At 39.3% G+C, this 25,611-nt stretch overlaps 1 protein-coding gene across 1 annotated transcript in view; it reads right to left on the bottom strand.

Moving 5' to 3' along the window:
• The window catches only part of LOC133060955 (cytochrome P450 20A1), a 46,598-nt gene extending 20,987 nt beyond the window's left edge, over positions 1–25,611 (bottom strand). The window contains exons 1-8 of the mRNA XM_061148965.1: positions 25,426–25,611; positions 20,270–20,319; positions 19,487–19,653; positions 18,046–18,188; positions 7,113–7,280; positions 3,060–3,138; positions 1,057–1,172; positions 194–248 (exon numbers count right to left, since the gene is read on the bottom strand). Of these exons, the coding sequence (XP_061004948.1) occupies positions 194–248; positions 1,057–1,172; positions 3,060–3,138; positions 7,113–7,280; positions 18,046–18,188; positions 19,487–19,653; positions 20,270–20,319; positions 25,426–25,497 (850 nt within the window). The 5' untranslated portion in view covers positions 25,498–25,611. The remainder of the gene's footprint in view (positions 1–193; positions 249–1,056; positions 1,173–3,059; positions 3,139–7,112; positions 7,281–18,045; positions 18,189–19,486; positions 19,654–20,269; positions 20,320–25,425) is intronic.

The following is a 25,611-nucleotide window of genomic DNA, read 5'->3' on the forward strand; positions in this document are numbered from 1 at the left end:
TTAAGAAAAGTGGGGGTGGGGGTGGGGCGGGGGGAGGAGCACTGTGTGAATCTAGCCTTTCAAACAAGAATAAAAAATAAGAGCTAAGGGAAATTATAAAGAGATCTTGCAAACAGTATTTCCTTTATTTTAGAATAGCTTTATCTTTCTGTATTTTATAATCTATCTCAAAAAGAAATCAATTTATACTTACATTTTGCAGTTATTATGCAACTGGCCAGAGAAAATATCATAGTGTCTTCTAGGATCTAGGAAACAAAACTAACTTTAGAAAGTGTGACATGTAAGGTGGCCTGTATTAGACCTAGTAAAATCATCTAGAGTATAGCATTGGGAGTTAAGGAAAGGAAAAAAGTACATTATTCCTTTATGACTTTTTCACTTGAATAAACTCTGTATAATGTAAAAGCCAACCTAAACACTGCACTGCATTTTTGATACAGTGAACATTTATCCAGTAGTATTACTGGCTCATGATATTGCAAATAAACTGGCTCAGTCCTGTCTTTCTAGCTTGGCTGAGTGCAGCAATGAAGAGTCAGGAAGAGTGAGGAGCCCGCCACTGTTCTGGGGCGTGATCTCATTTCTGTACCCACACACACCCAGAACACCACTTTTTGTCCATGAGGACTTACACCCACAGAGGAGGCAGAGACTCCTACAGTGAGCAGGTGTGGCAGTGACGGCCCCGCCACCCAGACACAGTAACCCGTGGTGTGCTGGGGTAGCAGATCCACACTGCGAGCAAGCCACGCTGCCACATCTGGTCATGTGGGCGGAGCAGTTTAGGTGAAAAAGGCTTACCCAAGTCCTCCTCTGTAACAATCAGAGAACTCTGGTTCAGTATCTGCTTACTCAAATATTAAATACTATAAAGCTGCTTCCAAGAGCTAAATAACAGGACAGCAAATCTAAATACTATTTATGGATGATGTACAATCAAAAAGGATAAAGCTGTTGAATTCTAGGAAGACATCTGGGTTAAAGTGAGTAAAAAGCACACTCTGTACATGTCTGATTATCCTTTGTTTGATAAACATTTAAGAATTACATCACCTGTTGGTCATTAAGGTTCCCCTGTACTAAGGAGTCAATGAAAATATGCTGACTGAAGTTCCCTCCTTTTCGTTCTTTAATGATTTTCTTTAAAATAGATTCCAGTTGCATAAGGGCTTAGAGAAGAAAAACAAAAAAGATTTTCATTTGTGAGGATTGAACAATTTAATAACATAATTTTTAAAGCTAATTTAAACTCCATTATTTCTCCTTTTTGCTAACTTTTAACACACGTACCAAAATGCATACAACATATATGCACAATTTAACATTTAACTAAATCAAACACCCAAGTCAAGAAGTAGAACGATTCTAGTCCCTTAGAGGACTTTTACACATATACCCCTCTGCTGGTATTATTAACCTTCCTTCGAAATTCTGTCCTCTTAATTCCATTCTTCTCCCAAATCAAGCATCACTCATTTAGAGACTCCAACAAATGTGAAACAGTCAGAAAAGTAAATTTCTAAAACCTAGAAGATTAATCCAACTTCCAAGAAAATTATCCAGAGATCATTTCTCAGGCCCCATCTTACTTGACCTATCACAATACCTGATGGAAACACCTTCTCATTTGGCTCCCAGGATCCCACTCTCCTGGGCTTCACACTTTGCTCCCACTTTAATGCCTGCTCATTCTAAGGATCCATTGTCAGTTCCTTCTCATCTCTCCAATTTCTTAATGATGGAATGCACAAGGTCGAGGACTTCTTTTCTTAGATCTTTATTTATATTCATTACCTTGGTGATAACCATTCTCATGCTTTAAATACAATCTACGGATGGAACACTCCCAAAGTTATATTTCCAGTTAGGACCTCTTTCCCCTGAATTTCAGACTCGTACCAAACAAACAACTCAGCATCTCCACTCAGATGCCTGAAGTATACTAAACATAACATATCCAAAACTGAAGCCATGATCTTCCCCTCAAAACTGGATCTTTCCATAGTATCTGTCCCATCTGATTTCCTGACAATTTCATTTTCTAATTACTCAGGTCTAAAACCTTGGTATTTCCTTCTCTCATACCTCACATCTAATCTGGCCATCAACATTGGCAGTTCTAATTTTCAAAATACAGAATTATTATCCCTTATTCTTTTTTTAAAAAAAATATTCTATTTTCTGCTACCTTCCACCTAGTCCAAGCCACATTAATTTTCTTGCCCAGTTCATTGCAGTAGCCTCCTAATTAAGTCTCCCTGCTTCTGTTCTAAGCCCCGAGATGACAGTAACCCAGTCACACCAAAGCCAGACAAAATCTGTTCCACTCCTATCAGTCTTTCTGGTCCTCTATTCTCCTAACTCATTTCACTCCAGCCTAGAGTTCCCTGTTGTACTTCAAATATATCAGGAAGAATCTTACCTCAAGGACTTTGCAACTACTTTTCCTCTACATGGAATATTCTTTCTTCCCCTGGTCATGTGGATGTATTTATAAAATATATAAATTTTTTTTACTCAATATTATAATAGCAAGAGGTTTTTTTTTTATTTTGTTACATTTCTTATATAACATTTGTCATGTTGATATTATTTCCTTAGCAATTCCTATATTGTTGGATATTTAGATTTTCTTCTGTTTTTCTACTTGTAGAAATATCACTACAAAGATTTTCACGAATATTTTATTTTATAATTTCACTCATTATTTATAACTCTTACTTAACATGCATTTTTAAATTGCTTTCCCAGGACTGTACCTTTGTACTTTCCATTAATCATGTAGGCTGTACCAGCACCATAATACTCTCATTCTGAGTAAGTGCTAGGGTTTATTGACTAATTGACAGCCTTTCCCTCTCTTTTATTTAAGAAAAACTTTCATTCATAAAAAGAAAAAAGAAAAAAAGAAAAACTTTCATAATAGGAAATGTAGAAAAAAACATACAAGGAAGAAAAAACACATGACCTATAACTTCATGAATCAGACATAACCCTATTAAAACTGGGCACATTTCCTTTGGTCCTTACTAAAAATTAAGAGTGAAAAAACTTACCATCTTCATATTGTTTTTTCCGAGTTGCACTTTTATCAAGTGATCCATCCAGAAAGCCTTTTCCAATCTCAGACCAAACCTGAAAATAGGAAAGTATTCCTATTATTTAGTACACAAATTTTCCAAATAATACCAAGCAATCTAAGCTAATAACTGAAGAACCTGTTTCACCAACAGAACTGTTAAACTCTCCCTTTCACATGGAAATCATTTACTTCATTGTCTTTGAAGATAAGGCACAAAATATAGCTTACTAATTTCATTCAAAGTACCTTCAAACTAATTGTAACTAAAAAGTCAAAGTTTCCTTATTTTCAAAGGAATATGAATGAAAAGGAAGAGGAAATAGCAGTAAAGTCAGTTCTCAATTTTTTATTACAATGGCACTAGTGGATAAGTAAAATTCATTGTAAAGTGGAAGTCGCTCAGTCGTATCCAACTCTTTGCAACCAGGTGGACTGTAGCCTGCCAGGCTCTTCTGTCCATTGGATTCTCCAGGCAAGAACACTGGAGTGGGTTGTCATTCCTTTCTCCAGGGGATCTTCCTGACCCAGTCATCGAACCTGGGTCTCCTGCATTGCAAGCAGATTCTTTACCATCTGAGACAAATTCCAAATTTTTACTTCACCATCATAACTGGCAGGGATTCCCTAGTGGCTCAGTCGGTAAAGAGTCTGCCTGCAATGTGGGAGACCTAGGTTGGATCCCAGGGTCGACAAGATCCCCCGGAGAAGGAAATGGCCACCCACTCCAGTATTCTTGCCTGGAAAATCCCATGGACGGAGGAGCCTGGCGGGCTACAGTCAGGGGGTTGCAAACAGTCGGATACAACTGAGTGACTTCACTCAACTTTACTCTTCCCCATTGTTCTGCACCTCAAAGATAAAGTTAAGATGATGACTGGTAAGCATTGGCTAAGATCTCAAAAAACATTAAAAATTAATCTAAAGTTTAGAGAGAGTAAACAATAGAATTTCAATACTAGATACTTAGTCCTGAAAATTTTTCTTTATAATTCAGAAATTCTGAAAGAACTTATGGAAAAAAGAAAATAAATAAGTATTTAAAAAATATTCATAGTTATGAGTCCTCAAGTCTTACCTTACAAAGATATGCCTTTCAGACTATTTAAATGTAAAAAATTAAACTATTAAATGTACTGTAAAAACGTGCAGCAAATGTTTATGTTCGGAAAACCCTTTAGGTGAGAAAAAAGTGCCTAAGCACAACAAAGAGCACAGGGCAAAAATGTATGATGAAAAAGTTGAGTTAATTTAGCTATGCCACCCCAACAAAAAAAGCTGAACAGGCTAAAAAACCAACAGCTCTTCTTGGATCCCTGAGACAGAATAGGGCCCCAGGCAAACTGAGGCCCCCAAGACTGGAGAGAGAGGTGAAAATGGGGGGGCACGTCTTACTGGAGCAGACTTACAGGTGGAAATTACCTCAGGAACCAGTGCGAGGGTAGGAGAACCTGAACTGAAACTGATCAATGGCTGGAGATTCACTATACCCAACTCTGACAGTCAAAAACAGGCTTACGGTAAACCTAAAATTGCTTTAAAAAAAAAAAAAGTCTTTTTAGAAACACACTATAAATAAAAGTAAAAGCAAATGAAAATTGAGATAAAAAATAAAAAGCTCTTACAGACCAGTAAGAAAAAGACAGACACTGAAATCCGGGTAGAGGACAGGAGAGCATTCCCGCAAAAAGAAACGCAAGCTGCTCAGCAGAGTGTTACACAATGTTAACCTGCGCAGACAAGAGCAGAGCTACGGACGTCAATTGTGAAAGGTCAGGTTTTACTTACTAGATGGGCAAAGACTAATTTAAAAGACAGTAACTATATGTCAAAAACACAAGGAAAGAGCACACTAACGTTGGTGGGAAGATAACTAGGACCATGTTTTTGGAGGGCAATTCAGAAACGCAGTATGCAACTGGGCGTGAGATGTACATTTTTTCACAGTTAACACCTGTGAAACAGAAACGCATCTTAGAGCCGATGACATCTCCCAAGTATGGTCAGCCAAGCAGCAGGCATAGTGCAGCTAACGCTGCCTCTGCATTCACAACCCGGGCAGCACTTCTGGTGGCTTGACTGGAGTTTCAGACATTAAGGACATTAAAGATCACTTAAGGCAGGATTTTAGGTCATGATAATGGCCTGAAAACTTTCCTTTGACAACTTTCAGTAACATTAAAAAAAATACCAGATTCTTGCCAAAAATAGAGAATTTGCACCTAGTCACACACTAAAATATGTAATTTGAATCTAGTCAAACCCAAATGAGGGACATCCTACAAGATAATTGACCTGTACTTAATAAAAAAAAAAAAAAGTCAACATTAAGAAACCAAAAAAAAAAGCTGAAAAACTGTTTCATTTGAAAGAGGTTTGACCACTAAAAGTAAAGAAATCTGAATATGGGCTCTGGATAAAAATATGGTATGGAAGCTAATTTCCCAAATCTGACAACTATTTTGTTGCCATGTGAGAGAATATTCTTGTTTTTGCGATATACAAATTGAGGTATTTAGGGGGAAAGAAGTAAAGTGTCTACTCTCAAATGTTTTGGGTAAGGAGGAAAGGAATGGATGGAAGGATGGATGGACAGACAGATGGATACTGAATGAAAAAAATAAATGTGGCAAGACGTAAACAACAGCTGAAAGATATCATGGGAGTTCCTAATACTAGTTGCCACTTTTCTATACGTTTGAAATTATTACTTCTACTTTGAAATTCTAAGGAAAGAAAGGTAAAGAAAATGTCAGCTTAAAAATACCGACAATAGGGACCTCCCTGGTAGTCCAGAGGCTAAAACTCTGAGCTCCCAATGGAGGGCACGAGTTCAATCCCTGGTTGGGGAACTAAGATTCCACATGCTGCACGTGCAATAAATATATAAAACATTTTTAAAAATACCTAGAATATGAACAGGTATCAGAAGCTTGGAATAAAATCCTAAAAATAACAGTGGAATTCCTTTTTTAAAAATGCTGTCTCATCAACATGAAAAAAAATCAGACATCAACAACTGAGTCAAAAATTGATTCTTCATTAAAATAGGAAAACATTTTAGGAATCCTTTAGCCAATTTATTTTACCTGGATACCCTGAGTAGTTTATTCTAGGAAGTGGAATTTAGGGTGATTTTTTCCAGTTTTATTTTTACACTCCTGAATATGTGAACATTTTCTAAGAAATGGACATTTTTCAATCATCAAACACAAGTAATAAAACCATCTTAATAAGAAAAAGGATAATATTAAACAGTGACAGAGTATTAAGCCACAGTTCCTAGTGATTTTGTTTTACATGCATCGCAGTGATTATTTAACCTGTTTTTTATAGATTTGAAGAAAATAAGGCATAATTGATCAGAGATCCAAAACTGCAGTGAAGTAAATGACTTAAGTACGATTCAAAACAAATTAATATAATGTTGAGACTGGTAAAAATAGAGAATAATAAAGTCTATATGAGAGTTCAGAAAAGGCAAACAGTACCTCAATCTTCAATTGAATGATCCTTTTTTCAAATCGTATTCATTTCATTAGTACTTTAATGCTCCATCAACTTTAAATTCTTTCAATAGAGGATATAGTCTAGTTCTACCAAGCACAGATTTTCTCTTTATCCTAGAAGTTAGCATGACTTTATAACATACTTGGTTTTTGTTTTTGTTTCTACTATGCCGCCCAACTTGCAGGATCTCAGTTCCTCAATCAGGGACTGAATCCAGGCCACAGCAGTGGAAGCCCAGAATCCTAACCACTGGGCCACCAGGGAACTCCCGACATACTTGCTAAGTATTCAAGAGAATTTTTTTAGTCATTTTTTAAATTTCAAAAGATAAACTGCTTAAAAAGGTAATTCTTAATTTTTTTTTTAAAAGACAACAATTATCTTTCTTACATTGTTGTTTTTAGCCACAAACAAGGACATTCTGTACTACAGATCTTAAAACTTCTTAAGAGGCAAGGTCTACATTCCTCAAGTACCCAATCTGATGAAAGAGTAAACTTAAACTTGGCCCTAGACTTACTGTGCCATGATTCTTCTGGAAGCAAATGACTTCCTGTTCATCTTCAAATGTACTGCCCATCACCATCTGTGTAACAGACTTCATAGCAAAGCCAAGCATATGCTGGCAGAGGGGGACATGCTGGGACTCTGGGTACGACAGCCATTTATCCAGTAATTCTTCTGAAAGCTGAAACAGAACAGAAAACCACAATGATTCTCTATTCCCTCCTACTAAATCTTAGAGAACTCCATCACGTAGACTCATTTCATAGAGTTAAATTCTGTAACCAAATTTAACCTCTGAGCCACCAGGGAAGCCCAACAATGTGTAATAAAAAGATCAAAAGCTTTGGAGGAAAAAAATCCTGGGTTTACTTCTGGCTCTGTTATTTAGAAGCAATGTAACTTTGAGCAATTTGCTTGACTTTTCCAAGATGTAGGTGTCTCAAAACTTAAACAGGGATGACATCTCCCACTTTTCATGGTTGCTGTGATAGGGATAATCATACTTACATCACAAAACACAGTAACTGCATTTGTAAAGTAAAATATATGTAGACCCTTTCATGTTAGGAACTCAAATTTAAGCTACTTTGCCTACCAACTCCATGAAAGTTTTGTCACAGGGTAAAGGGCTTCACTGATCCACACATATGCCACTATCATAAATTTTGAAAATTTATCATATCTTTATATTTCCCATTACAATTCTGTTTCAAAAAGTTCCAGAAGAAGGACTGACTTCCAGAATGGTGGAGTTAAGACTTTGGTGATCTCACTCTGCCTCTAAAACAATGAAAATACATGCAAAACCACTAAACAACTAACATTAACCATTTTAACATTTTGGCAATTAACCAAATCTCAATATCCAATGTGAAGTGTCTATTCAACTGGACCTTGGTAAGATAGTGAGGTCTTTGATGTTTTTAACCTAACATTATTTGATTTCCTTTCTCTCCCCATCTCAGTGGTAGCCAAAAGTCAACAGCATTGCAGAAAACAGCTCTAGTAAAAGCATCATCACCACTGGTGACCAAAATGGTCACTGAAAATGGACAACTAGGGAACCCCAAGGCTCTATCCCTCCCCAAAATTAAGCTAAGCTGGCAGAATCAACTTCTGAAAACCTCTAGAATACAGTAAAAAAAAACTATCAGGGGAAGGCTTGATGAAGAAAGCAGCAGCTCCTCCGAGGTAAGGAAGTACTGCGGCATTTTAAACAACCTGGTTCTGATTCCCATATCCCAGAGAAGCAGCAGTTACGAGAACAGCAGCACACACTCCTGATGCAAATTGCTAGAAAGCAATACAGTCATTTTGGTCAAAAAATTGTGGCCGTTGAGTCTTAACCTGAAAACTCCCACTAAGGATCGTCCCTGTCTTGCCCAACTCTGAGCATTCCTGCAGCTAAGACAGGTTCATAGGTGACTTCTGCTGAAAACATTTAAAGGCGCAGGTATTGGCTGCAACAGCTGGTGAATGAAAACAACAACTGGGACGAGCAATAAACAGACCAAGAAGACAGGGAAAGAAGAGACTGGGAGAAGAGACAACTATGATCATGAGAGCTCAGATATCATGATAAACCTTTAGAGTTAATACGGGAATTTGGCAAGGTTAATGACTATAAATAAGATCAATATGCAGAAGTCAATCACATATATAACAAACAAAAATGAAATTAAAAAATAAACAAAAATTTAAAAAATGAAATTTAAAAACTGTACCATTCATGATAGTATTTTTAAAAAATTACTAATTATCTAAGAGTAAATTTAATAAAAGATATATAAGATCTCTTAAAAGTGAAAAAATTATTGAGAAAAACTAAAGACCAAAACGTGGGAGGGTATTCTTCCATACTCATGGATTGGAAAATTCCATCTCATTGTGGACAAGGAATGTTGCCTACTGTTTCAATAAACAAGGCATGCTGCCACCATCAAGCCATCAGTCACCACAGCCCCTCCTCCCAACACGGCATAGCCTGATTCAGAATGAAGAAAAACAGGATACCGGTCCGAGGTTCAGTTCAGCTCTGTTCAGTCGCTTAATTGTGTCTGACTCTTTGTGACCCCATGGACTGCTGCATGCCAGGCCTCCCTGTCCATCACCAACCCCCCGAGTTTACCCAAACTCATGTCTGTTGAGTCAGTGATGCCATCCAACCATCTCATCCTCTGTCGTCCCCTTCTCCTCCTGCCTTCAGTCTTTCCCAACATCAGTCTTTTCAAATGAGTCAGCTCTTCGCATCAGGTTGCCAAAGGATTGGAGTTTCAGCTTCAACATCAGTCCTTCCAATGAATATTCAGGACTGATTTCCTTTAGGATGGACTGGTTGGATCTCCTTGCAGTCCAAGGGACTCTCAAGAGTCTTCTCCAACACCACAGTTCAAAAGCATCAATTCTTTGGTGCTCAGCTTTCTTTATACTCCAACTCTCACATCCATACATGACTACTGGAAAAACCATACCCTTGACTAGATGGTCCTAGGTAAGTAGATGTCTATCTAAGGAATAATTTTAATGAGCCCAGACTCTTAAATAAATTTCTCATGTGAAGAAAAGCACTAAAGTCACTAATTTGTGAAGTCTTGTTTTTGTGATCAGCAGTACTCTTTTGCTATTTGACTACACAGTTTTCTCAGGATACACAGGAGTATATCCTGGCTTCCCCCTTACCTCTGCAGAACAATTCCATAGGGCTTCCCTGGTAGCTCAGTGGTAAAGTATCTGTCTGGCAAAGCAGGAGACAGGGGTTCAATCCCGGATCCAGGAAGATCCTATGTGCTGTGAAGTAGCTAAGCCCGTACACCACAACTACTGAGCCTGGGCTCTAGAGCCTGGGAGCTGTAGCTACCGAGCCCACATGCCCTAGAGCTCATGCTTCACGAGAGAAGCCGCCGCAGTGAGAAGCCTGCTCTCTGCAACTCGCGAGCAGCCCCTGTTCTCCACAACTAAGGAAAGGACGGTGCAGCAATGAAGACCCAGCCCAGTGAGAAAGAAATAAAATTAATAAACAAAATTTTTAAACAACAGTTCCTCAGAGCCATCTGAGAGGCTGTTCCCCATGCTACGGTTCCCACTAAGGTCCCCAAATAAAACATAACTCACAATTTTTAGATTGCAGACTTTTCTCCAGCCAACAAAACTGTACATACATCAAGTGACCTATACAGTTACCCAGTTTATGATAAAGGGAATATTACAGTACAATAGAAAAAGGATGATCTTTTCAATAAGTTACACTGGATCAACTGGATAATCATATGGGGAAAAAAATGTTAATCCCTTCCTCATTCTTTGCACAGTAATAAACACTAAACAGATTATAGATCAAAGTTTGAAAGATAAATATGACAACTCTGAGAACAAACCTTAAATGAATATATTCATGACAATAGGTTAAAGACGTTTCACATAAGATTTAAAATGCAGTAACCATAAAAGCAAAAAAGAAAAGAAAAAAGTCAGACTACACTAAAATTAGTGTCTGTTCATCAAAACAAGCTTGTTGAACTTGTTCAGGTGCTAAGTCACATCCAACTCCTTGCAACCTCATGGACTGCAGCACGCCAGGCTTCCCTGTCCTTTACCATCTCCCCAAGTTTGCTCAAACTCATGTCCATGGAGTTGCTGAGGTCACCCAACCATCTCATCCTCTGTTGCCCTCTTCTCCTCATGCCCTCAATCTTTCCCAGCACCAGGGTCTTTTCCAATCAGTCAGCTCTTCACATCAGGTGGCCAAAGTATTGGAGCTTCAACTTCAGCATCAGTCCTTCTAATGAATATTCACGGTTGATTTCCTTTAGGATTGACTGGTTGGATCTCTTCACAGGCCAAGGGACTCTCCAGAGTCTTCTTCAACACCACAGTTTGAAAGCATCAATTCTTTGGTACTCAACCTTCTTTATGGTCCACCTCTCACATCCATACATAACCACTGGAAAAACCGTAGCTTCGACTATATGGACCTTTGTAATGTCTCTGCTTTTACATATGCTGTCTAGGTTTATCATAACTTTCCTTCCAAGGTGTGTCTTTTAATTTCATGGCTGCAATCACTGTAGTGATTTTGGAGCACAAGAAAAGAAAACCTGTCACTGCTTCTGCCACTTTTTCCCTTTCGATTCGCCATGAAGTATTGATGCTTTCAAAATGTGGTGCTGAAGAAGACACTAGAGAGTCCCTTAGGCAGCAAGGAGATCAAACCAGCCAATCCTAAAAGAAATCAACCCTGAATATTCATTGTAAGGACTGATGCTGAAAGCTGAAGTTCCCATACTTTGGCCACCTAATGCGAAGAGCCGACTCACTGGCAAAGACCCTGGGGCTGGGAAAGATTGAGGGCGTGGGGAGAAGAGGGAGGCAGAGGATGAGATGGTTAGATAGCATCATGGACTCAATGGACATGAATCTGAACAAACTCCAGGAGATATGAAGGACAGGGAAGTCTGGAGTGCTGTAGTCCATAGGGTCGCAAGGAGTCAGACATGACTTAGAGGTTGAACAACAAAAACAACATTATTAAGCTCTATTTCTAATGAAATTTTAATGAATATTAAGACTATCATTGTTAGTCAAGTGGTTCACTGTTTTTTTTTTGATAGTAACACAGGTTAGTGTAAAAGAAAATTATTATGTAGAAAATAATCACTAATAAAAAATAACAGAAATGAAAATACAGAAATTAATTTAAATCACCCTACAACCCAGTAGTGATAATTACAGATAACATTTTTTATACAGCTTTTCATGTTTTTCTATAGTGTATCTATGTATATGTGCACATATATGTGTGTATGGAGGTATACTTTGAACAATGTAATAATTCTCTACAAACTGTTCTGAATATTGGTTTTTTCACTTATCATCTGTTATGGGTTGAACTGTGCCCCCCTCAAAAAAAAGATCCTCAAGTTCTAACCCCCCAGTGCCTATAAGTGACCTGATCTGGGAATAGGTTCTTTGCAGATAATTCAAGATGTGCACATTAAGGCCTTAACACAATATGACTATGTCCTTATAAAAAGGGGAAATCTGGACACTGAGACACACATACACACAAACACACAACATAAACACACATAGGGAGACCTCATTATAAACAAGAAGGCAGAGACTGAGGTGATAACTGTACAAAATGGTCAGCAAAGTACCAGCAACTCGGAGTGAGGCATGCAACAGGCCTTCCCTCGAGCTCTCAGAAGCAACCAGCTCCGCTGCACCAGGGTCCTGGGCCAGCAGACGGCCTCCAGGACTGCGAGGCAACGAATTCCCATCGTTTAAGCCACTAAGTCTGCGGAGCTTGGTTACACTAGCCCTAGCAAACTAACATATCACCTTAAAGCCATCTCCCCATGTCAGTAAATAAATGTCTTTGCCATCTTTCTTAACGTTTTCATTCTCATCCATTGCAAGGATTTATGATTCCAATAATCCTCTACTACTGGACAGTTAAGTGTTTTCTAATTTCTGCCTCAATAAACAATGCTTCGACAGTCATCTTTGCCATTCGGCTTCTTTTGACATGAAGTTTCTGAGTTAAGAAGTAGTTTTTTCAGCTTTTACCACACTGCACTGGAGAAAGCGTGTATCACCTTATACTCTTATCAGCAAAATGCCCATTTCCCAAACCTTGGACAGTGCTAAGTGCTGTCATTTTATAAAATCTCTGTCGGTCTAACAGGTAAAAAAATCCCAACATTGCTTTAATTGGTTTATTTCATGCTAATTACTGATAGGCTCTGGATAAGTTTCAAATTTAATGGCCCGCTACATGTTTTCCATAAAGTACTGCATGTTCACTTTTTTAGCCGTGTTTCTGTTGGGGCTTATATCTTTTTCTTAATAAAGAGCTTTGTGCCTAGCTGGTTTTTAAATGAAGTCCAGGATATCTTTCTTCAGTTCTAAGTGATGAGAACTCAACAGTTTTCTGGTGACCTTTCTTCTGTGAAATATTACACACTAAAAAAAGAAAAAACCTGAAAACGGTACTCCTAAACACCAAATCTGGGATCCAAATGGTATCCTAAAAACCTATTAGGACAACATGCGATTTATCAGAGAATTTAATTGTGAATATCTCCCCACAGTACCAGATCATTGTTGATTATGTAACGAACAGATTAAATGCTTTCAATCTATGCTGGTAATGTCTTTTTTTTACCCTCTCTTAAGCCATGGCCATAAAAATTTTATCATCAACACTATCCTTTGTATCACAGAACTGTATTATGATCTGCTCATCCATTTGTTTTGCACAGTACTCTACAATACAATGCAAATATTCGATATGATTCGGGTAGGTTTTTTTTTTCCATTTATTTTTATTAGTTGAAGGCTAATTACTTTACAACATTGTAGTGGTTTTTGCCATACATTGACATGAATCAGCCATGGATTTACATGTATTCCCCATCCCGATCCCCCCTCCCACCTCCCTCTCTACCCAATTCCTCTGGGTCTTCCCAGTGCACCAGGCCCGAGCACTTGTCTCATGCTTCCAGCCTGGGCTGGTGACCTGTTTCACCCTAAATAATATACATGTTTCGATGCTGTTCTCTCGAAACATCCCACCCTCGCCTTCTCCCACAGAGTCCAAAAGTCTGTTCTGTACATCTGTGTCTCTTTTTCTGTTTTGCATATAGGGTTATCATTACCATCTTTCTAAATTCCATATATATGCATTAGTATACTGTATTGGTCTTTATCTTTCTGGCTTACTTCACTCTGTATAATGGGCTCCAGTTTCATCCATCTCATTAGAACTGATTCAAATGAATTCTTTTTAATGGCTGAGTAATATTCCATGGTGTATATGTCCCACAGCTTCCTTATCCATTCATCTGCTGATGGGCATCTAGGTTACTTCCATGTCCTGGCTCTTATAAACAGTGCTACGATGAACATTGGGGTGCACGTGTCTCTTTCAGATCTGGTTTCCTCAGTGTGTATGCCCAGAAGTGGGACTGCTGGGTCATATGGCAGTTCTATTTCCAGTTTTTTAAGAAATCTCCACACTGTTCTCCATAGTGGCTGTACTAATTTGCATTCCCACCAACAGTGTAAGAGGGTTCCCTTTTTTTCGTCGGGTAGGTTTTTACTCTAGATACAAAGCTAGTGCATCTGCTAGAAGCTTATGTGCATCGCATTTAGTTTATGAATCTTGGTTATGTACATTAGATGGGAATGCTAACAATCTGTTGAGCTTCATCTGACAGTGTTAAATCAAAGAGTTCAATAATTTCGGCTATTAACATATGACTACTGAACTGTCAACTAAGAGGATTCTGGAAAACTGTCATAAATTCTAAGATCCAGAAATATTTGTTAAATCATAGTTTAATTCAAAAGTCATAGGAGCACATGGGGTTGAAGCACTGAAGACAGAAATTACACTCACAGAATTGGAGTGCAGGTTCACACACAGTCTTGGAGCAGAGACAGTCAGGGCAGGAAGGAGCCAGGACTTACAGGATGAGGTTTGGGTTAGAGAAGAGTCAGAACACAGAACTCAGATCTGGATCAAAAAAAAAAGGTAAAGGTTTGTTGTGTCAGTATGAAATTAACTTACTTTGGAGTGACAACTCTGGTAAACACCCCTGTTCTACAGAAAACCATTAGTAGGGAGGAGGAGGATGCTCAGACTATGTCCTCTTCAATCATGTCCTTGCTGATTAAATATTAATTGGTATTTCTGACTAATGAATAAGCTAAGTAACTGGCTTGTGCTAAGGGGCTGACAATATAAGACTGAAACACATTTCTCATGTATGGACACAGTCTATGCACCAAAGCTTGAAAATATGATGGTAAGAAATGTCTAAATTGGGAAATAATTTCCACTTTGATTTGCCTTTGATTGGACAGGAGAAGAAAAAAAACACCATACAGATAAACAATAAAAAAGACAACATTTGGGAAATAAAGCCTATGATAAAAGATTAAAGAAGTTTGAACTACTTAGTTTGAAGCAGAGAAGAAAGACTAATTAAAGCTTTTAACAATCAAAGGCACTGAAAAGCATAATCACTGGAAGCAAAGCAAAGAAAAAATGGGTAAAATTCCCTGGAGATATACAATTAAATACCAAGATTCTTATGGACAAATGTAAGGTATTTAAACAGAATAGAAAGATTCTGATTCACGAATACTTAGACAAAGGTAACATAACTGCTTTCGGGAGGACACTCAGGTGTGACAGGACCAGTTATGACAACCCAAGCAGGCAGTCTGAGAGATCCAGAGAACATAATAATACAGAAAAGTACTGACAACGATGAGAAGGTAGACATTTGATGTACAAATCTCCTGATGGTCCTGTGAATAGTGGCTATCAGTGAGAAAAGGGAACTAGAAAGGAGAAAGACTAATCAGCAGCTATGAGTAAAAGCCTTGTTCAGTTTCTTTTTGGAAGCAAAACTGTGCAGAGAGGAGCCAATATATTAATTAATGCTTCCAGTAAACTCACTTGGAAGCCAGTGAGTTTGAGACTGGAGTCAGACTCAAGCCAGTCTCAAATCTTGAATGTAAAGTATAAGTTCCAAACAGAACTGGAGAATAAGGGAAAAAAATGGCATTAAGCATTTATCAAATATAATTTTTAAAAAGTAGATACTAGTAGGATGAATGAAAACGGTATCCTCTTAAGAATTATCAACTTTTCTACAACTCAAAAACGTCACAGAAGTGCTTAGAATGTGCAGTCTGAACATTTTTAGAAGGAATGAACATCGTTAAGGTCAAAGAAAACTGACCAAGTAGCTACTACATGCTACATCCTGTTAAGTCCTTGAAAAAAGGCTCAACATGTCCTCATTGTATGATGTCTGGAATCTGCTTAAATACAATCCAGAAAGAAAACAGGGGAGTTAGGTAGGGGAAAGATAAAATCAGACTGCATCGAATTTGATAACTGTTAAAAAGGTTAGTGATGAGAATACGGATGTGTGTTACAGTATTCTATTTTTATTTAAATTTTCCATGATTTTTTAAATTATTTACCCTATGTAATGTGAGAGACAGTGAGATATATTTGTGTACTTTTGAGTGTATGTGGGTTTACTCTATAGAGAACAGAAAGGACTCCCATGTAACCTTCCAAATGGGACAGATGTAGGTCCATCAACTATAAAAACCCTGCACGAAAGAATAACCCATTCGATAACCTGGAAACACTGACAAGGAGATACAGTCTCAGAGGAGCAGTAAAAATACAAGGAGTCGGGGGAGCAGGAGACAAATGGCAGGAAAACCTCAAGCAGAGGAAGGAAAGGTATTTTTTTGAGTACTGACTGTGTTGTAAGACTTGATGTTAGGAATTTTACATCATGATCTCATATAATCCTCACAGCAAATTTGTAATGTGGATGCTATTAATATTATCCTCAATTTAAGATAAGGCAATAGGACTTTCTTGGTGGTCCAGTGGTTAAAGACTCTGCACTTCTAATACAGGGGGCATGGGTTCAATCCCTGGTCAAGGAATTAAGATCCCACATACTGAACAGCACAGGCAATAAAAACTCACAAAGGTCAATCATGCAGATACTAAATGACAGAAATAAGATTGAAAGCCTTTTCTCCAAACTTAGTGTCTCTGCTCTATACCATATTGCTATTTCCCAAGAAGCTACATTAAACATACAACAAAATAAATAACTTTGAGATGCACTGAGTCTGCACACCACAACTAAAGATTCTACGTGCTGCTGGTTTTGAGTCGGGTCCGAAAAAAAAGAACAAATCCATTGATACAAATCTACTGCTCTAACAATTTCTTCAGGTTCTCCTATTATACAGAATGAAGTAAGTCAGAAAGGGAAAGATAAGTATCATATTCTAACACGTATGTACGGAATCTAGAAAAATGGTACTGAAGAATTTATTTGCAGGGCAGCAATGGAGAAACAGACATAGAGAACAGACCTATGGACATGGGGAGAGGGGAGGAGAGGGTGAGATGTGTGGAGTAACATGGAAACTCACATGACCATATGTAAAATAGACAGCCAACGGGAATTTGCTCTGTGGCTCAGGAAACTCAAACAGGGGCTCTGTATCAACCTAGAGGGGTGGGATGGGGAGGGCGGTGGGAGGGAGGTTCAAAAGGGAGGGGATATATGTACACCTATGGCTGATTCCTGTTGAGGTTTGACAGAAAACAACACAATTCTGTAAAGCAATTATCCTTCAATTAAAAAATAAATTATTAAAAAAAAGTAAAGAAACATAAGGTTTTAATTTAAAAAAAACTTCCTTCAGTTTCCCTTCACTCCCATCATTCCAACTTACACAGGAAGTCCAGGTGTTTTGCTTTTGTTTCTGTTTTAGAATTTCAGAATAAAAATCAGCTGAGAGAGAAGGTAAGAATAGCAGAGACAAAGACACACTAATAGCCAAAATATACAGATGGTCTCCAACCTACAAGTTTTCAACTTTCAACAGGGCAGAAAAGCAATAGACATTCAAAAGAAACTATACTCTGAATTTTTTATTTTGATCTTCTCCTGGGTGAGTGATAGGAGGTGCGATACTCTCCTAACGCTGGGTGCAACAGCCACCGTTTAGTCAGCCACGCTCGTGATCAGGAGAGTGAACAGCCCTTAAGCGTACAAGCATTCTGTCCCCCGACAACCATCTGGTTTTCACTTTCTGTACAGTATTCAATAAACTACAAGAGCTATTCAACACTCTATTATAAAACAAGGCTTAGTTTTAGATGATTTTGCCCAACTGCAGGCTAGCATAAGTGTGCTGAGTGCATACAAAGCAGGCGAGGCTACTAAGTTATGATGTCCAGCAGGTTAAGTGTATTTAAATGCATTTTCAACTTATGATATTTTTTTAGTTCACGATGGGTTTATCAGGACATAACCCCATTGTAAAGCAAGGAAGATCCATATACTACTATCTGTAAAACAGAAATGCAGGTCAAACTAGTTTACCTTTAGCAGGAGAGCAAAATTACTCCGCAGACAATTAGTCACACCATTTTCGTACAATTTTTTCCTCATGTGGTTTTCACTCACGTTCCCACTATCCGACTGATACCTTAATAATGACTTCAGCATGGTTTCAAAAGGGTCCACTGAAACAGACATGATTAAACATTTCTAAGTTAAAGTCATCACTCAAAAAAAAAAAAAAAAAAACCTCCAGCAAAAGAAGAGATCAGAAAGGTATAGGACTATAACAGAGAGGCCAGGAACTTTTTTTTTCATAACATCCTTGTCTTTTCTAAATGTGAACAGTTCAAGAGACAATAAAAATTGCCAACAAAACAATAACCAGTAAATTGGGAATTCCACTGTAAACCATTAATACTCAAATAAATTTTCTACTGCATGATAGCATGTATCTCTGTAAAAAAACTCACTCCACCAATTTTAAGACAAAATTGATGTTGTATGTGTAACTGTCGAGTATTAGTTAAAACTACTTAATTGAGTCCAAAACCTTTTCTTTTCTCCTTCGCTCACTTCTATGTGTTTCTTCAATGACTATATTGTTTTCACACACACACAAATATACTGTCATTTTAAACAATTAAAACAACACAGATACTAAGAAACAACTAAGATACTAAGAAAATAAATTCATCTAAGTCTCACCACACAAGAGATACTATTAAATATTTGAGGTTTTTGTTTTAACAGCTGTTAACATTTTTTTTTTACCAGCGAAAGACAAAAAAATCTGTCAGATTTCGCAAAGAACTACAGTCCCTTCTTTCAGAGTACAACCCTCAGTTCACTCTCCTAATCATTCAAATACCATTTACAAGCTCCCAATTCACCATCACTGGACCATAAATCCCACAGGAGCAGAGGCCACATCTGGTTTTACCCATCTTTGTATTTCCTGACAGAGACAGCCTTCCACGTTGCGGAAATTTAGTGATTAAGAGCACAGACTCAGCCCAGACAGCCTCGCTTCATGTCCCAAGCAAGAGTACTGGAGTGGGTTGCCATTTCCTACTCCAGGGAATCTTCCTCATCCAGGGATCAAACCCACATCTCCTGAATTAGCAGGTGGATTCTTTCCACTGAGCCACCTGGGAAGCCCAAATGCTCTTACACCTTTCCTCTTTCAGATGTACCCTTGAACTACTTTTTCAGGTTCAAAAAAAAAAAAAAAAATCCTATTGGCATTTGCACTGGGATTTTTTTCATATATATCTATAAATTGAAGGAAGAAAATGATCATTTAAAAATACTGTGTCTTAAGTGAAGTGAGGTGATTAATATAAAGACTTCAGCACAATGTCCAACATATAAAGTATTTAATAAATGTTAGCTATTCCTAAGAGCAGTGTATGGACCTTCATTTATAGACATCTATTCTTAAAAGATAAGGATCACTAATTAGAAAGAAAATCAGGCTTACATGTCTTATTGGGGTTGATATGCTGCTTCAGTACATCAACAGTGCCCAAACTAACCACAAGGCGCCTGCCAAACCAGAAAGAGACCACAGGCCCGTATCTCTCATGCAGGTTAACCAGGAACTCGTGCAAACTTCCACTGTTCACAATATCTGGAAGATTACCATCTCTGAAAAAAGAGCAATATTTGACAAAATAATTTAATATGGGAGAATCAGAAAAACAAAAATACTAGTTGATTCTGAATTAACTGTGTCAACAGATGAAAGCAAAGATAAACGAAAATCAAATTATTGCAAAATCCAAAACTCTATTATATTTGATTTTTCACTTTCGGTAGCCACATTTAGATAGGAATTTGTCTGGTATTTTGAGAATTCATAACACTTCACATCAACAAAGCTGCACAAGGAACATCTGACTTAGACACTGGAAAATGATCCAATTTTGCAGCACCTCATCTGAGACAGCAATGGATACCACCACTGGCTATTAAATCATAGGCGAATTAAAATCAGTTATGGCAATTTTTTCTTATTCCATCTTAATCTTATCTTTCTATTTCCAATACTCTCTGGCTAGGGGAAGTGAAGGAAATTAAAGGTTTTGATTTATACAGGCTTCCTTTCATTTATTAACAAAGTTTAGGTGGTATGCCCAAACACAAGTTTAAAGAAAACAAAGGGACTAAATAAACTGAGTAATCTAAAGATATGGTTTAGTTTTTATCCAAAAATTAACAGCTGACTTTACCTGATTTTAAAAAAACCAAAAAGCCAACTCACTTTTCTTCTGTTGGAGTAATGCCTGGAATTCCTGCAGCTTGTCTGGAAGCCTTAGAGAAAAAAATTTAATAATTTAGTATAATGAATGATCATATATCCCATAAGTCAGATGTGTTTTGCCAAGATATGTGCAGGACCTTAAATGATGGTTATTCAATTTGGTTGAATTTCAAAGATTATTTCTATATTAAAATACAAAAACTGGATTCTTTGTACTGAAAAGAATTATCCTAATATTCCTCCTCTCTGTCAATTAAACTAAGGTGTCTGAAGAATTTAACATCCATTATATATCAATCAATATATAAAATCAAGTACATTTTTCTTTGCTCTTGAGACTGTAAGTGGTCTCGTCTGGCTCGGCTTTCAAAAAATTTAATGTCATCATTATAATAGTATCATTCTTAAAATAGTTCTCCTCTTTCAAGTCAAAGAATTTGTCAAAATACAAAGTGATATTCATCTTTTGGGGCTTCCCAGGGCAGCATAGTGGTAAGGAATCCGCCGGGCTTCCCTTGTGGCTCAGCTGGTAAAGAATCCACCTGCAATGCACAAGACCTGGGTTCAATCCCTGGGTTGGAAAGATCCCCTGGAGAAGGGAAAGGTTACCCACTCTAGTGTTTTGGCCTGGAGAATTCCATGGACTGTATAGTCCATGAGGTCGCAAAGAGTCAGACATGACTGAGTGACTTTTACTTTCAAGGACTCCATCTGCCAACGCAGGAGACATGGGAGACTCAGGTTTGATTCCTGAGTTGGGAAGATCCCCTAGAGTAGGAAATAGCAACCCACTCCAGTACTCTTGCCTGGAAGATTCCATGGACAGAGGGGACTGGCAGGCTACGGTCCATGGGGTCACAAAGAGTGGGACATGATTGCACAAGTGAGCACACACACACATTCATCTTTTGCTTTAATGTAGTTGTCATTATCAGGGTTACACAGTCAGAGAGATCACCGGGTATACAAATAAACAACAAAACAATTTATAGCAAATTGTTAAAGTGACAACCTCTGAAGAATGAACTATAAAAAACTTGGGGGGAATTTTAATTTTTTACAATTTTGTACTGGGTTTATGGTTACTGTATTTAGAGGTTAGCGGGTTTTTTGTTTTTTTTTTTTTACAACAAGCATATTACTTTTAAAATAAGACTTCTCATAATGTTTAAATTAGCTAAATATCTATAGAAAAAATAACCTAAAATATTCAAGTTTAGAATCAATTCTGAATTTTGTCTATGATTTTAACTAGCTATTAATCAGAGTTTGGCATTCTGCTCCCTTTCCCCCCTACTTAGCATTATATAAATAAATAGCTATTTATTTGAACATTTAAAGTTTAAACTGTCTTCCATTACATATTCAGAATTGCATAATCATGTTCCTACCATAGGCTGTAAAACATCTAGGCTATTTCTTTCATTTTCTCATTGTTACAGGTAGTACCATGAAAATCACTGTACAGCTTTACTTTTTTCCTCCTTTGGATTAAGTATGCCAAGAGGTATACTAAGTTCAACAGTGCTAATGAAGGAGTTTTACAGCTCCTACCACATACTGCAAGAATACTATCCAGACAATAGTATGTGCAACTTGCATTTAACTGATGACAATGAAACCTACAATCTAAGATTTTGTCCTACAGTCTCATCAACAATGTAAACTTGTCAAGTTTAACATATAACAAGTAGGGGAAAGAATGGAAGGAACTCCGTAATTAAACTCAGTGATACTAAAAAAGAAAAAAAAATACTTGTTATTTTCTAGGTTGAAATTATTAATGACTGAAGTAAGCTTCCTGACTTCTCTTCAAACATGGTAGATTGACAACACTCATCATCAGTGATCCCTTCCTGAAATCCCACAAAACGAAAGTGAAGAAATAAAAAAGGACAAAATAAGGATAAAGAGAATGGGAGAGGAGGCACCAGTGGATGAATAATCGGACCAGTTTTCTTGGAAGTGTTAAGCTGTTGGAGCACTGATGAGTTGACCTCGAGAGGCCGCCTCTGGGGTCTGAGGATTCCCACAGGAGGCAATCAGATTTGTACTTGTAACCAGAAAGGTGGAGTAAGATGCAAGACTTTAACAATAAGAAAAAGTCAGTATACAGATCCATCAGACAGCATTCTTGTGACTGCCATCCTTCTGGAAAGAGACCTTGAGATTCCAGATTCAGAAACAACAGGCTGGTGAGTGGCATCCCTGATAATCTTAAGGGAAAACTGTTTCCAACCTAGAATTTTATACCATGCCAAGCTATCATTCAAGTGTGAAGCTAGAAAAGATAGATTTTCACACAAGCAAGATTTCAAAAAAATTTTTCATGCACACTCCCTCAAGAAATTATGGAAAATGAAATAAAAAAAAAGAAATTATGGAAAATGATGCACTGCAGCAAATAAAAGAATTTAAACAAAAAGAGAGAGAGAGATTCATGTGGCACCCAGGAAACAGGGTATACAAATAGGCAAAAAGCATCAATTGTGATTTTTTTTTCCCATAAAAATAAATACAAGCAGAGACATTACTTTACCAACAAAGATCTGTCTAGTCAAAGCTATGATTTTTCCAGTAGTCATGTATGGATGTGGGAGTTGGACTATAAAGAAAGCTGAGCACCAAAAAATTGATGCTTTTGAACTGTGGTGTTGGAGAAGACTCTTGAGAGTCCCTTGGACTGCAAGGAGATGCAATCAGTCCATCCTAAAGGAAATCAGTCCTGAATATACATTGGAAGGACTGATGCTGAAGCTGAAACTCCAATCCTTTGGCCACCTGATACAAAGAAGTGACTGACTGGAAAAGACCCTGATGCTGGGAAAGAGTGAAGGCAGGAGAAGGGAAAAACAGAGGATCAGATGGTTGGATGGCATCACTGACGCGATGGACGTCAGTTTGAGCAGGCTCCGGGAGTTGGTGATGGACAGGGAAGCCTGGTGTGCTGCAGTCCACGGGGTCACAGAGTCGCACATGACCAAGTGACTGAACTGATGTCTTCGAATATCTGAACGAGCTCACTGAATAGCATTCTGACAGAGATGCTGAGATACTTGCCCCAAACTACTGACAGGCACAAGTAAAGAACCTCTATGCAAGAACGAAGTACAACCGCTCCCCTCCGCCCTAATCACGGTCTACAGCTCCCAAGGCAGGCATGCAGAGGGAGCCTCAGAACACTGTGTGCTCTAGATAAATGGCTCCCACGCCACACTCCATGTTTCAACCTGAGAAATGAAGCGTGAGCCCCAAAAGACCAGGCAAAACTCCCCTGTGCTTCAGGACATTCACAACTCGGAAATAGCTAAAATAATGAGATCAGTGCCCACCTCTGGCACGCCCCTCACAGCACCCAGCAAAACTTCAATCTCCCTGATGATCACAGCCTCACCACTATCATCTGCCTTGAGACCATCCAGAATGTTATGATGACATTTTCCCTTACATACATTAGACACCACACTAACCCAGGACTACCATCCCCAGGTCTTCCTTCATCCCCCAGACTTTTTATTCCTACAGAAGTCTGTCTTCTTTCCTGACCCATCTGTCCCCACCTGGTCTCAGCCGTTCACTCCTATGGTTGCACTGCTGCTGCTAAGTCGCTTCAGTCGTGTCCGACTCTGTGCGACCCCATAGACTGGAATTCTCCCCCAGGCTCCCCCATCCCTGGAATTCTCCAGCCAAGAACACTGGAGTGGGTTGCCATTTCCTTCTCCAATGCGTGAAAGTGAAACGTAAAAGTGAAGTCGCTCAGTCCTGTCTGACTCTTAGCAACCGCATGGACTGCAGCCTACCAGGCTCCTCCATCCATGGGATTCTCCAGGCAAGAGTACTGGAGCGGGGTGCCACTGCCTTCTCCGATGGTTGCACTAGGCCTTGGCATTACCAGTAACTTTACCGTTCCTGGAGTCTTGACATCAAGCTTCCAAATCTCCAAGCACCTCCTAGTTCTCCTTCTATTTTTAATATCTTGACTCCAAAAGCTATTTTTATCCCAAACAGACTGTTAACCCACTTACTCCTATACTCATTTTCCAGCCATCCAGCTCTGATTCCATTGTCCGTTTTAATCACTCCCTTGCCCTGTATCCTTTTCTCAAAAGTTTAGCAAAACACGAATCCTAATTAAACCCAATATTCTGTTAACTGCCCTGATGCCACATAGCTGAAGGAAAACAGCTGAGGAAAAACACAGCCATGCTGCCTAGTCTTATTTTACTTTTATGAATCTCAAGTGAGATGCCTGGAAATCTCATTTCCCTACTCCCTCACTCTCCTGACCTTCTAGACGGCTATTTCTCAGAAAACAAAGACACACTGCAAGTTCCAGATTGGGTAGCTCTAACATTCCAATCAAATTCATTTACCAGCAAGAATATTTAAGGTGTTCTGTCAATATCAGCGATGTGTCCGCATTATTCTGTTGCTTTACAACTTTTCCTACAAAACCACCACCTTGCTTTTGTAGATGATTCCTCATCCACTAGCTTCTTTGTTTTCAGAAGCATCTTTTGAGGCTGAAGAAGGTAAGCAGAGAAAAGTCAGAATGAGTTTCAGAGATACAGCACTTGGCTGTATGCTCCTTCCACGACCGCCCTTTAGCATGTGAGGCCCAAGAGGAACAAGACCCGGTCCGGCCCTTAAGGACTTTAGATTTCAGGAATGAAAGTCGAAAGACAGACGGAAAAGCAGGCGACAAAAGAAACACTGGGGGAGAACCCTTGGGAATGGGTAAAGGCGACGAGCAGGCTGGAGTCTCCCCTCAGCCACACTAGAAAATGGAAGTGGGGTGGGCACAGTTACTGCCCGAAAGCCACCGAAGCACTGCGGCCCCGCGCTCCACAGCGCCGCGGCGAGGACAGGGAGGCCGGGCCCGCGAAGCAGCCCTCAGGCCCCTGCGGCCGCGCCCGCGCCGCCGAGCCTCCGTCCGGGCTGCTCTCGGCGTCCGAGGGTGGTCGAGCCTCCCGCCCTGCTCTGCCCTCAGCGCCGGCCGCGCGCGCCCGCGAGGCGTCACGTGTTCCGGGCGCGGGACAGAGCGGGAGCGGGAGCTGGCGCCCTCCCCCGGGGCCCGTGCCCTGCGGCCCGCCGCGGGCGGCGCGACGTGGATGCGGGCGGCGGCCGGAGCCCGTGAGGGCCGGGACGGCGGTTACCGGGTAGAGGTAGAGCACCGCTCCCACCAACGCCAGCAGGAAGGTAACAGCGAAGATCGCGAAGTCCAACATGGTGCCTCCGCCCGGGAACCACGTCCCAGTTCCGCGCCCCACTGCAGCGTCTCAGCCTGGCGGGACCCGAGCGACAGAGGGGCGGGCCGGGCGCCCGCGGGACTTGCGAGCGAA

Source organism: Dama dama, chromosome 8 (genome assembly GCF_033118175.1).
Source record: "Dama dama isolate Ldn47 chromosome 8, ASM3311817v1, whole genome shotgun sequence".
Taxonomy (NCBI): domain Eukaryota; kingdom Metazoa; phylum Chordata; class Mammalia; order Artiodactyla; family Cervidae; genus Dama; species Dama dama.